The sequence below is a fragment of the Dysidea avara genome, chromosome 3, assembly GCF_963678975.1.
Source record: "Dysidea avara chromosome 3, odDysAvar1.4, whole genome shotgun sequence".
NCBI lineage: Eukaryota > Metazoa > Porifera > Demospongiae > Dictyoceratida > Dysideidae > Dysidea > Dysidea avara.
In genome coordinates, this window is record NC_089274.1 from 17,889,702 (window position 1) to 17,904,350 (window position 14,649).

The 14,649-nt window shown below is 38.1% G+C and overlaps 1 protein-coding gene across 1 annotated transcript; it reads right to left on the bottom strand.

Moving 5' to 3' along the window:
• Positions 1–1,599: 1,599 nt before the first annotated feature.
• On the bottom strand, positions 1,600–14,649 carry LOC136249857 (solute carrier organic anion transporter family member 4C1-like). The gene is made up of 6 exons (XM_066041982.1): positions 14,308–14,649; positions 6,499–7,443; positions 6,080–6,233; positions 5,873–6,026; positions 4,443–4,609; positions 1,600–2,006 (listed from the first exon to the last, which is right to left on the bottom strand). Exons 1-6 carry the CDS (start codon positions 14,507–14,509, stop codon positions 1,670–1,672), a joined length of 1,959 nt encoding a protein of 652 aa, XP_065898054.1. The 5' UTR covers positions 14,510–14,649; the 3' UTR covers positions 1,600–1,669.

Consider the following 14,649-nt stretch of genomic DNA (forward strand, 5'->3'; position numbering starts at 1 on the left):
AATAAACTAACTATATTATGTAAAAATTATACTGATGGAATACTGGCATCCTGTGCTAGTATCCAAAAATTACATTAATACTTAACCCGGCTCAGTAAAATTACAATTAAAGTCAAGTTAAAAGTTATAGTAACATAACTACTTAGCTTACAATAAAGTAGAATGACAAGTTGTGATTGGGAGAGGACTAGATGTGATTAAAGTTTATGGAGAAGTGGTTGATACAGGAACTACATGGACAGAGGTAATGGAGTTGATCATAAACGTGTGTATATATGTACGTGTGTCAAATAATACTTTCTGGGCACAGCAGAGACAGCATTGGCACACCTCTAACTGTATCATGTAAAATGCGCACATAATTTTTAGCCATGCAGTTGTATATCATGTAATGTATACACATTTAAGTAGTTTTGAAAGGTACATATGGAGATGGAGTGCCGCTGATTGGTGACTTTCATAGCTCAAGTGACTATGTACGAACCACCCAGGCAAGAACTTTAACAAAGTATGAATACATATCAGATAAAAGATAATGAATATATTAGTTATATTTGCATGTGTTGACAGCGTTTTTATATATGTACCACAAGGAAGCCGGCTGCAGGTCTGTGCATGAGCTTCCAAAGGGAGCACATAAATGGTGGCTAAGAGCAGACAGAATGCTATAGCTTGTAACTAGCAATGTAATTATTTTTACTATATGGCATAATGCAAACATTAATATTAAAGCTGCAGCTTTGGAATAACCTATTACTGAAATTGGGACAAACGACAAGCAGATTAGTAAAAGCAACAAGCTGGACACTTGGAACACAAACCTTGTTCATATACAATGATATAGAGATACTCTAATAGGACATTCATGCACAGTAATATATAGAGCTTAGATATCCTAACATAGCAGACACACATTCTTTTGCTTGAGTATAATTTTGGAAAAAATGGATCATAAAATTTGAGCTAATTATATATAGGTGACTACTGAGGTGAGGAAAAGAAAAATAAGCTCAACCCTATATCATGCACTGACTAATGGTTACTGATTGTGGTTTGCAAACACCCTTGTTAAGTAAGGTGCACAAACTTTGGTACAGCTATTTTTGCTTTATTAGAAAAAAAGAATCTTGGGGTTTAATTGGCTAAATAAATGTAGCCTATATTCTGGACTGTTGTGAGCCTCGATTATCTGAACCACCCACATTAATTTATAGGAATAAAGAATTCTGTTAGTGTACAAAATCACATTTATACACATTGTATTTAACACTTCCACATGCAAATTGACATTCACTACTCTTATAGAGCAGTCATTTTAGCTACTATTGTTGATTTAACACTATACTATACATACATAATATTATGAACATTTCTACACATCCTAGATATTTATAGCAGATTTTTGTACAGTGTAACTCCATCAATTCCATTTCCCTTTCTTTGACCCATTTTCTGTTTCATGTTATTAGCTAGCTTAAGTAGCCAGCAAAATTTGCACATCCAGTCAACAAGCTGTTATAATCTTATTTGATTACAATCACATAAGTTAAAGACAATTTTGTTGTCGGCAACCTGGTTTATTAATTCTGTTGTCCACACTAAATTACTAATGAATTAAGCGTTTGAAATTGAAATACAAATATGTACAACAAATCGAGTCAGTGAACAATTAATTTATTGGATCTATTTTGTCCTCTTCATTTTGCTTTGGTGGAAGTGGTTTCTTGCTTTTATTGCATAAGGTGGCGTCAAAAAATATCCAAGCACAAAATGCAAACAGAACAGATAAAACTCTGACAACAACCCCCAAACTGAATAACCTGTAAGTCAAATCATCATTGTCATAAACATAACACTTTCCCTTGTCTCCACATTCTTCTTGCCAGTACAAACATGATGAATCAAACACTGCACCAACCACAATAGGACCAGGTATACTCCCTATAACTCTCACTAACACTGAATGTACTCCTAATGCTAATGTTCTCTGCTCATCTGAAATACACCTACAAAAAGGCACACAAAGATTTAATGGACTTTTACTCCATTGAAGCCATACATCAAAGACAACACAGAGAGTATGCACTAGTTAAGCCCCAGCATGCAGTGGAGTTAGAATCTTTTTAAATTAACATGTTCCTTAGCTTCTAGTTAACTTTAATGTGGTATTCCTTAAACATTTCAAATATTAGAATTTAAATATATACACTGTATATTAATTTTAGAGAATTTTATTCTCGACACCTTGATTGCTACTTAATACCGCATAGAGTTATGTCATGGTAGAACATAACTCTAAAAAACAAATCAACTTTTATAGGTTTGTAGACTGAGATGTCTTCTTACAGTTTCTTGTATTCAACTAATTTTTATCTCCTACTTTATACCTGCATGTGCATTAAGCACTTTCAAATATTCGTAATATGAGCACAACAGCTGCTGTATATGTGTTCTGGTTTTTGTACAGATTGAAGAAAAACACTAGCAAGCAATTGTCAAACATTCTAAGCACAATTTGGCTTGCATATAGCCCAACAAACTGCTTGCAGAAACTTACCAGAAGTCAGTAAACTATCAAAGTACAAACCATCAAAAAATTTGATCACAGGATAATTACAATACTTTATCAAGCAGTCATTCTTATTCAAACATTCAACTGGAGAAACTATTGTAAAAGTGAAAGGTAGTTTTCCAGGTGTGCACATCTCTGCAACTATAATGCCCATAAATTTCGGTGCAAAAAATGGTATAAACCAACCTGGTATAGTCCTGGTATAGTAAATTTCTTTATAAACTGTACATTTTGTATTGGGAATTTTAGGGCAATGTAATAAATGGAGTAATAACCCACAACAGGTAGGGACCAGAATCCGAAAAATCAACTTTTATAAATCAATCCCCTATTGTGGGATGTTCATCGTAGTATTTCATTGCTAGATCCACCATGAAACCGGAGGCACGATTGTTGTCTTCACAGAAATATCGCTTTCATTATTTCACAAAACACAAAATTTATTTTAAATATTTCTCGGTGATGAGCATCAAAATTGTGCTTCCTAGCTATATCCAGTGTTTTTGTAGCCATACTAGCCATCAATTATTGACTAGAGCGATAGAAAAAGATGCAGCTGGATGTTTGACACCAGTGGTTGTGAATTATTTCATCCACAACCTCCATATGTCATCAAAGCTTTATACCACTGGAAGTAGCAAATTTGACTTCACCTTTCATGCTCCACAGTAGCTTTAAATCTTTACTAGATCACCCTACAATACCATCAAGTTGTAAAATATCCAAAAAAACAACAAACAAACAAAAAAAAAACAAGAAAACATAGAACAAACAAAAACTTTAATTTTTTGAATCAAGCTAGGTGGAGTTCCTGGCGAGCTGCTAGATGTGCTGCACCATATGAAATCACAAAAATACTGACTGCCACACTACTGCCAAACGTTTCGGACCATTCTAAACAAAATTACGTATGTGACCAGTGAGGCAACAGAATTGCTTAAAAAGACTTTAGAGTCAATGAGAGAATCTCGTATAGTGAAGCATGAAAATTTTGACGCTTTTACCCAGATGGTGGGAAGTCTCAGATCCTTTCAAGACTAACAGCATAGACAGACTATGCATCAAACCTTATCACATCACTAAGTTAGCCTTTTTTCTCTTGGCTGGTAGTGAAAATTTTTGTTTCGTTTCCAGATTTTTTTTTTTTTCATTTGCTTATTGCTGTGTGTACAATAACTCTATATAAGATCTGGCTAAGTAGCAAGTTTGATCCGGTCCTTTGTGTGGAGCACAAAATTATCAATATAAATTTTTGTGTTTCGCGAGATACTAAAAGCAATTATTTCAGGGAAGACAACAGTTGTGTCTCCAGTTTCATGATGGATCTAGGATGAACATCACACAATGGTAGGGAGATCAATTTGTAAAGGTTGAATTTTTGGATTGCAGACCTACAACAGGTGATAGATGCCACAGATTTTGGACCAGACTTGGAGAGTGCATGGAACAGCAATTCAAATGAGCTTTAGTAGAAGGAAATCTATGTATGTAATTTCAAGGTTGAAAGTCACTTTCTTTTGGTATTGAGAATCGAATGGCAGAAATTGGAAGGAGTGAATGTCCTAATGGCATCCTGACATCAATAAGCCCAGTAATCCTAGCTACAAATGAAATAAAAATGCTTTGAACTAGCTCTGCAGGTTAGTTAGTACAATTCATAATGTTGCCATAACTAAGCAAAATGATGATGTCTGTTTTTGCAGCAAACTTCTTCATTGAAAACCACAAAATTTGGCTAAAGGTTGGCTTAGAGACTTGCAAAACATGACATTAAAAACAGCTCAGCTGTGGTCTTTGCAACTCGGCTGTGGTCTTTGCAACTCAGCTGTTTTAGTTTATATAGAACATACATGCATTAATTGATACAAACCTTATAACAATAACTGTAGTAGGAATTTGAATTATAGTGATTGCTGTTAGCATCAATCCAAACACAATCAGAAAGGGGATCAACATTTTGCAGTGTTCATTACAGTATTCTTCTTTTGCACGTGCTATTGGACTAGAACTGCATGTGCAGTTTTCAAACCTTGGTTCCTATATTGCAAATAAACACATGGTTCTTATTGTGAATGTCAGTATCATACAGTGCAACAGTAGGCATCATGGAGGTTTGCACTTTCAAACATTAACCAGAGACCATAAACCAGCCTCACGGTACCTTCATGGTACCTTGGCATATAATTGGGCCCAAAAGTGCCTTCAGTGTGACCCCAATAGATTGCTACTAATACTTTTATTCGGTTCTGCTGACTAATTGACTGACTAACTGACTGACTGACTGACTGACTGACTGACTGACTGACTGGTGCCTTCAGACCAGTGTAACTCAATAACGGCTAAGGCTACAGGCTTGATTTTTCACTACTAGAAACTGCTTCAGCCCAACCGGTACAATTTGGCATACTGCAGCATGTACAGTGCACACCTCATAGCAGTGACTAGCATCATGTAATTGATTTGTTTCTAAACAGTTACTTGACTTCAATAATGATTGAACTGAACCTTTCATCATTTTACCGGCTATTCATGCAATGAAACTGCACAGAAATAAATGTGATACAGTCTGGGAAAACCGGTCTTATCACCTATTTAAAAATACCGAGAAACGCTGGTTTTAAGTATTTGGTGTGTTATAGCTCGCCAATGATTGAAGCTATGTGTACCAAATTTTCACACGTTTTACACCAATTCCTTACCTTCCAGAGCATCCACTGTGCAAGTAGCCAACAACTAAGTTTCCTACCATTTTTTAGATAGTTTTTAAACTGCATTTGACTGTATTAGGCGAGCTTCAAAAGGGGAGGGAGGTGGGACCCAGAAGGGGGCAAGAGGTGTTCAAAAAATTGAAAAGGAAGGCATAGGGATGAATTAGGCCAAGTTATGGGCCATTCAGGTATCAAAACTGGCTAAAATGAAAGGAAATTCATAGCAGAGATATTTATTCAACACCACGGAGCTGTACAGCCACATACAACCATCCCCAAGTTGACCAGAGTTCTATTAAGGCCCCACACCGTACGTACGGATCGCCACTGGGCTTGGGAAAAGCAGCCAGCAAAACCAGACCACTCAAGTATATCTGATTTTGATTGTGGAATTAGATAGTTTATTCATGTAGCTTTGTGTCCTGGGTGAAAAATCGAATCTGATGGCATGGGCGATAAGACCAGTTTTCCCAGACTGGGTCACAAATTACTAAATCAGCCATGTTGTCAAAACCTTCAGCTCTTAAATGTTTATAGTGTAGTTATACAGACATGCATACAATGTCATATGTAAGTCAGCATTTCTACTCACATCTCTATCACCATGTAAATAGTACTTGTCACAGCCAGCTCGGCAGGGAGAGAAATAGGTGGTCCCATCAGAACACACTGGTTCAAATATAGTTGATTTACAGTTACAATGACTGTTGCAAGTTGCATTAAGAGTCTGATCATCAAATAGTGTACTATACAGATCATAGAAAACATGTATACATCATCACACAATATAGTCTACTACCTGTTGGGATAAGGGACTGTTACACCAGCTATGTCATGTGTTGAACACCTCAAGAAGAATGAACCCAAGAAAGCCACTGATAACAGGTTAATCACTGCATAGTAAAAAGTCAATTTCTTGATAGGTGGTTTCTTCAAGTAAACTAGCACGGCACCTACACATATGAATATACATATTAGACCCAGTCTTACAAAACCAGTGATATAGACTTTCCAATAAGCACAACATAACTTGCTTTGTGAAAAAGGTAGCACCTTGAAAACTTGGTCAGCCTATAAAATTATTTCAACTTTCAAGTGTAACTAGATACATGCAAAGTTATAAGTTGTCAAACTTGGGATATCTGGAAAGGCTACAAAGACTGGTTTTGTCAGACCTATGTAAGTGCTAAGCATTCTTATACAAACAGTTTACTATACCTGACATTATTCCAATTGTAGCAGACGTGATACCAACTGCTCCAGCTGTTAAAGCTCCAGAGGATGCTTTTAGACCAAATAGTGCTTCCATATACTTGGGAAAAAATGAGAACATGCCAGCAGCAGAGAATATCAAAAGAGCATGTGATGTCATCACAGACATGTATGTTACATTTTTCAATAAATTAAGTATCTGCTTTGGAAATTCCTTAATGCTAAATTGAACAGCTAAATCTTTTTTCTTTAAACCTTCCTTCTTTGCTTGTTCAAGTCTTGCTTTCTGTACAAAATCAGTATCAGAGAACTTCTTAGGGAAAAAAAAGAAAGGGATACTTATTATTAACGATACCATTCCAAATAAGATATATGCTATCCACCAAGCACCAACCCAACCTGGATCTGATTCATCAAGGGTGGTATCTCTCCAAGGATCAACATAAATTTTTAGTAGTACACCACCAATTCCAAATCCTAAAGTTGGTCCTATTACTGCCACTGTGTAGAAGACACCGAGACAGATGGACACATACTTATGATGAAAAATGTCATCAATGAAAGATGTTCCTATTGGAAACAGTGGAGCACCACCAATTCCTATCACAACTTTTGCAATAATAAACAAATAATAGACGTGGTCTGATTCTTCATCACAATCTGGTGAAAAGTCATCCTTATCTCTACATGCTTCATATGACAGATTGGCATTTTTTCCTTTATTGTAATCACCAGTAAAAAACTGTGGACTAGCAAACAGCAATGATCCAATTCCCAGAATACATGCACCAGCTCCTAACCACCTGGGCTTGTGGCTATTAGTAGCAAAGTAACTGATGAAACTTACTGTCACTAGTACAGTAAAGTCAAAAGTACTTGACAACATTCCAAGTTGTAAACTAGAAAACTCATAACGTGTTTCTAGTGATGTTAACACAACTGGCGTTAATCCTAAATCAAGGAAAAAAGAACAGCATCATGCAAGCAGATTAAGCTGAATTATACTAACAAATAGTACACCAGATTAAATCAAAGCCCTAGTAAATTAGATGACATGTACAATTTAAACATATCATAGCTATTCTGAATACAGTGTAGGACCTCCATTATCCGAACACCTGTGTGCCAGGTAAAACATAAAAGCAAGAGTCCATCAAGACACACGATAGTGTGTCGTGCGGCCCAAGAAGCTGACACGCCACACTGTGAGTATATTGACAGGAAGAAAGAAAACGTCATTTTCACACCTTTGTATCTCGGTGATACCTTATCCGATTGGAACCAAATCAGCTGCAGAGTTGCCCGCCAACTAGGGGAGTCCACATTCCAAATTTGAAGGAAATCACTCAAGCCATTTCCGAGATACAAGCAGCCAAAGTTTCGGTTGTTTTTCTTCGTTTTTTTCTTCTTCGTCTTTTCGCACACTTGCAAAAATTGCTATAAAACGCAAACGTGTACTCCGATCACCTTGAAATGTGGCACACAGAAAGGGAGTCCAAAGGCAAATCCTAGTATCAAATTTGGTGCAAATCCGATGAATGGTTCAGGATTTATTACCGATTATTCGCGTAAAACAAGATCGATTTGTTGTCACGCCTACAGGGTAAACTGCTTCATGGAATGAGTTGAAAATTACAAAATTACTATGTAGATGGAGTAACCATCGTAGGAGTGCCTTTTGGTGGTTTGAAAGGAATCGAGATAAAGACCATGGAGATATGACACAAAACTCAACCTGTGTCACAATTACGCGATCAAATTTTATGAATAAAAAAATTAGTTAGGTTTACAGTTACACCTTGGAAATGTTGCTTTGCAGATTAACGACAATGAATACTCCATCTTGGCCAATGCACGGAAGCAGCTATCTGTTTTACCATCTGCTCGTTCCCTGTATTTAAAAGCTAAAACTCAGCTTACACAGTACAATAAATCTCAATGTGAAATCACTTGCAGACACTCACTGTTCAATCCAAGTTTGGTTGCTCTGCTGAATTGGAAAGCTCCTGCAAGACTTGGAATAGGCTACTGGCTGGGTTTCATCCTGGCCAACTATCATTTCTCTTACGAGCCGCTTCTGATACACTCCCCACTGCTATAAATCTGCGGAGGTGGTCAGTACAATGTGATTCAAAGTGTTTATTATGCGATTCCTCCCGACCCACAACAGCTCATATCTTGAATGGTTGCCTTGTTGCATTAAATCAGTAGCGCTACACCTATCGTCATAACCAGGTGCTTTCTGCTCTAGCCACTATGCTTACTAATGCTTTTGCTGACTGTCCATCTATTCAAGTGTTTGCTGACTTGAATAACCATCGAGCCTGTGAAGCTCCTCAAGCTACCATTCCAACTTCGATTCTGATAACTCCATATCGCCCTGATATTGTTGTGTACAATTCGCAAGTCCATTCTGTTGCTATGTTGGAATTGACCTGTCCACTAGACTCTGCCCATCATCTGGAATCAGCACGGAATAGAAAGCAATTGAAAGTTGAATATTTACAATTACTGGCAGAATTTGACAGATTAAGTATCTCCGGTTATTATGAAACTATTGAAATTTCAGCACTTGGCCAATACCAACCAGCCTCCATTAGAAACTACCTGAACTTCATCAAATTTTCCAACCCTACCATAACTATCCCCAAATCTACTGTAAGGAAATGTTTAGATGATGCTGCCTACCAAAGTATTCTAGCCTCTGAGAGGATATTTTTGGCTAGGAATAATAAAGAGTGGCTGGATGTGACTAGTATTAGTTAATTTATATAGCTTCTTTTTATTGTATTTTTATATTCACACCCTTGCCATGCCCACGCAGGTTCTTCCGTAGGACCATACACGTGGTCGCATGTGACCGAGGACTATCACACTTTCTGTAATTTATGTACTTTCGTCACTTCATAATTGATGGTTTTCTCTCTTAATTTTTATGCCTACCAGGCAAACCGCTTAGAGCAATGAGCTGAAAATCGGTATATAGCTGGACTAATCATCATAGAAAGTACTTGCAGTAGTACAGAAGAATCGGATTGCAAACCACTGAGTTATGATTCGAAAGCCAACTCCATTGTAGCAAATGCGAGATCGAGATACTCTAATAGAACAGTCACCCTAATAGAGCATTCAGCTAATTTATGACTTACTTTATTATAGAATTCTATTACATTGCAAGTTTATTCTGTAGGGAGTTCAGCTGCAAACAGTTAATCTTATAGACAGTTCAGCTAGAAGCAAGTCACCCTGTAGAGAGTTCAGCTACAAATATATTGTTGTAGAGATTCAGAACATTACAAGTCACACTGTAGAGAGTTCAGCTACAAACAAGTCACTCTGTAGAGAATTCTGCTACAAACAAGTCACTCTGTAGAGAATTCTGCTACAAACAAGTCACCATGTAGAGAGTTCAGCAACCAAAAAACCACCCTGTAAAGAGTTCAGCTATACAAACAAGTTGCTCTGTAGAGAGATCAGCTAGAAACAAGAGAGAGCTCAGCTAGAAGAAATCACCCTGTAGAGATCTCAGCTACAAAGAAACCCTGTAGAGAAATCAACTACAACAAATCACCCTGCAAAGTGTTCAGCTATAAACATATCACCGTGTAGATTCAGGTACAAACAAATCACCCTGTAGAGAGTTCAGCTACAAAAAAAATCACCCTGCAGAGAGTTCAGCTACAAAGAAACCATCCTGTAGAGAGTTCAGCTACAAACAAGTTACCCTACAGTGAGATCAGTTTGAAACAAGAGATTTCAGCTACAAACAAATCACCTGGTAGAGAGTTCGGCTATGAACAGATCACCCTGTGGAGAGTTCAGCTATACAAGTCACCCTGTAGAGAGAACAGCTGGAAGCAAGTCACCTTGTAGAGAGTTCAGCTACAAAGAAACCATCCTGTAGAGAGTTCAGCTACAAACAAATCACCCTGTAGATAGTTCAGCTACAACAAATCACTCTGTAGAGAGTTCAGCTAGATAAAAGTCACCCTAGAGAGATCTGGTCACCCTATAGAGAGATCAGCTAGAAGAAGTTACCTTGTAGAGAGGTCAGCTACAAAGAACCCACTCTGTAGAGAGTTCAGCTAGAAACAAGTTACCCTATAGAGAGATCAGCTAGAAACAAGTCACCCTGTAGAAATTTCAGCTACAAACAGATCGTCCTGTAGATAGTTCAGCTAGATAAAAGTCACCCTGTAGAGAGATCAGCTAGAAGAAGTCACCTTGTAGAGAGATCAGATAGAAACAAGTCACCTTGTAGAGAGTTCAGTTACAAAGAAACTATCCTGTAGAGAGTTCAGCTGCAAACAAATCACCATGTAGAGAGTTCAGCTACAAACAAATCATGCTGTACAGAGTTCAGCTACAAACAAATCACCCTGTAGAGAGTTCAGCTAGAAACAAATCAACCTGTAGAGAGATCAGCTAGAAACAAATCACTATGTAGAGAGTTCAGCTACAAACAAATCACCCTGTAGAGAGATCAGCTACAAACAAATCACCCTGTAGAGAGATCAGCTAGAAACTATACACAATACAGGGACTTCGGCTACAAGCAAATCACCCTGTAGAGAGTTCAGCTACAAACAAATCACCCTGTAGGGAGATCAGCTACAAACAAAACACCTTGTAGAGATTTTAGCAACAAACAAATCACCCTGTAGAGAGTTCAGCTAGAAACAAATTACCTTGAAGAAGAGTTCAGCTACAAAAAATCTCCCTGAAGAGAGATCAGCTAGAAACAAATCATCCTGTAGAGAGTTCAGCTGCAAACAAATCACCATGTAGAGAGTTCAGCTGCAAACAAGTCATCCTGTACAGAGTTCAGCTACAAACAAATCACCCTGTAGAGAGTTCAGCTAGAAACAAATCAACCTGTAGAAAGATCAGCTAGAAACAAATCACCCTGTAGAGAGTTCAGCTAGAAACAAATCAACCTGTAGAGAGTTCAGCTAGAAACAAATCATCCTGTAGAAAGTTCGGCTACAAACAAATCATCCTGCAGAGAGTTCAGCTGCAAACAAATCACCATGTAGAGAGTTCAGCTGCAAGCAAATCACCCTGTAGACAGTTCAGCTACAAACAAATCGCACTGTAGAGAGATCAGCAGAAACAAATCACCCTGTAGAGAGTTCAGCTATAAACAAATCACCATGTAGAGAGTTCAGCTACAAACAAATCACTGTGTAGAGAGTTCAGCTGCAAACAAGTCATCCTGTACAGAGTTCAGCTACAAACAAATCACCCTGTAGAGAGTTCAGCTAGAAACAAACCAACCTGTAGAAAGATCAGCTAGAAACAAATCACCCTGTAGAGAGTTCAGCTAGAAACAAATCAACCTGTAGAGAGTTCAGCTAGAAACAAATCATCCTGTAGAGAGTTCAGCTACAAACAAATCATCCTGCAGAGAGTTCAGCTGCAAACAAATCACCATGTAGAGAGTTCAGCTGCAAGCAAATCACCCTGTAGACAGTTCAGCTACAAACAAATCGCACTGTAGAGAGATCAGCAGAAACAAATCACCCTGTAGAGAGTTCAGCTATAAACAAATCACCATGTAGAGAGTTCAGCTACAAACAAATCACTGTGTAGAGAGTTCAGCTGCAAACAAGTCATCCTGTACAGAGTTCAGCTACAAACAAATCACCCTGTAGAGAGTTCAGCTAGAAACAAATCAACCTGTAGAAAGATCAGCTAGAAACAAATCACCCTGTAGAGAGTTCAGCTAGAAACAAATCAACCTGTAGAGAGTTCAGCTAGAAACAAATCATCCTGTAGAGAGTTCAGCTACAAACAAATCATCCTGCAGAGAGTTCAGCTGCAAACAAATCACCATGTAGAGAGTTCAGCTGCAAGCAAATCACCCTGTAGACAGTTCAGCTACAAACAAATCGCACTGTAGAGAGATCAGCAGAAACAAATCACCCTGTAGAGAGTTCAGCTATAAACAAATCACCATGTAGAGAGTTCAGCTACAAACAAATCACTGTGTAGAGAGTTCAGATACATTTCAAGCCCCTCAGTAGAGAGATCAGCTGCAAACAAGTTTTCCAGTAGGGAATAATAGACATGTAATAAATATATGTATATAATTTGTATAATTGCTGATAAAATCAAAAACAGTTGAAGTATTAATGTCTTATTATTCTTCCCGTGGTGGTAAAGAAAAAGGATAGGTAAAAAAGCCCCAAAGCCAGCTGGCTTTGGGGTATACAAATACAAAAAGAAGTGATATCTAATCAAAAACAGCCAAGCTGTAAAAAAGGTGCTGCCCCTAAAAATGCTATAGTGAAAAATGATGTGAAATCCAAGGGGGTGGCCAAGAAATGGCTGTGATGGTAGGCTAATGGGAAAAGGCCATGGTGAAAGAAGATGTGAAATCCAAAGGTGGCGGCCAAGAAATGGCTGTGATGGTAAGTTAATGGTAAAAAAATTAATAACGACAATTCAGGTGAATTTGGTGCCGAATCCTAGTGGAAGAGGCAACACAAATTCACCTGAATTGTCGTTATTAAAATTTTTACCATTAACCTACCATCACAACCATTTCTTGGCTGCCACCTTTGGATTTCACATCTTCTTTCACCATGGCCTTTCCCCATTAACCTACCATCACAGCCATTTCTTGGCTGCCCCCTTGGATTTCACATCATTTTTCACCATGGCATTTTTAGGGGCAGCACCTTTTTTACAGCTTGGCTGTTTTTGATTAGATAATATATATATATACTGAGGAGAGTGTCCTACTCTCATATACCCCTGTAGAAGGGTGTACCGTGAGGTTATAATGTAACGACAAGATGTTGTGGTTTGTGACATATGGGCAACCGTAAAAGTGCGAGAATCATTAGCACTATTTCACACTCGTGACGCTCAGGATAGCTGTATTCACGAATGGCCTAGCAAGAAACGCCTACGAAGCTATCTTAACCCATGAAGGAACGATTGTAGTTCGGTGAGAAACGCTTAGAGCTGGAGTTAATTTGGTTGCTAGCGACGTTGTTAGGCACGCGTTCAATCGATACCATGTTCAACTAATGACATCTTTAATTATACAAAGAAAAACAGACAAACTCAGAAATACTACATCATAACTTCATGATACTCCCTTCTACAGGGGTATACAAGAGTAGGACACTCTCCTCAGTATACATATATATGTATTATGAACTCTTGATAAAAGTATTCAGATAAGTGAATTTGTTTGGATAAATGAAGCAAATTCATTTATACACAGAGTTCTGTTTAATAAATCATACACTTACTTTAATAGAACATTCACTTAATGATGAAATACTCTAATAAAGCAGTGACCTATACTATTCAGATAATCAAGTCAGGCAAACAATTACAGAGGTAGACGTTCATGCATTCATGTAAAAAAGTACATCTACCAGTATGAACCAAGCCACGCCCACTTATAGTAAACATGTTTTGTTGTCTGTAGACTTGGAATTATGATCAACTTATTTGTTTTATTTAATATGCTAGTGGAGTACCCAAAATGTAACCCTTGGCGCATGCCTCAATTTTAAATAAACCAGATATCTGAGTCAGCCAGTTTCAACCTTGGTGTACACACACACACCACACACACACACACACACACACACACACACACACACACACACACACACACACACACACACACACACACACACACACACACACACACACACACACACACACACACACACACACACACACACACACACACACACACACACACACACACACACACACACACACACACACACACACACACACACACACACACACACACACACACACACACACAAACACACACTACGTTACCGTTTACGATGGTCCCTTCTATGAAGCAGTAGATATTTAGCACAACCAAAATACAGACCGGTCTTGCAAAGATCTGCAAACATTGTGGTTGACAGCCAAAAATTCCACAGCTTGTCTCAGCGTCTTTAGTAGACAAGAGGGGGGATCGGGATCCCAGGAGGGGTACCGCTTCACTATCTTCTGTATTCTCGTTCTCCGGCATGGCAGTGTAGTCCAGTTGCCCCTTTTCCACAGAACAGCTGTTATCTACTTTATCTACTTTGCTTAATATCTAAGAGCATTCTCAGAGCGATCTAAAACCATTAGCAGCATTCGAAGTGCTCCAATGATTTAGCATACACC

Bases quoted from the DNA above. Each gene is read 5' to 3' on its own strand.
- LOC136249857 (XM_066041982.1), bottom strand. From the start codon at position 14,509: ATGCCGGAGAACGAGAATACAGAAGATAGTGAAGCGGTACCCCTCCTG. The intron at 6,234-6,498 runs GTATAGTAAACT...TCATATGTGTAG, and splicing joins TACAATTGGAATAATGTCAG to GTGCCGTGCTAGTTTACTTG. The intron at 4,610-5,872 runs GTGAGTAGAAAT...TTTGCAATATAG, and splicing joins ATTTACATGGTGATAGAGAT to GAACCAAGGTTTGAAAACTG.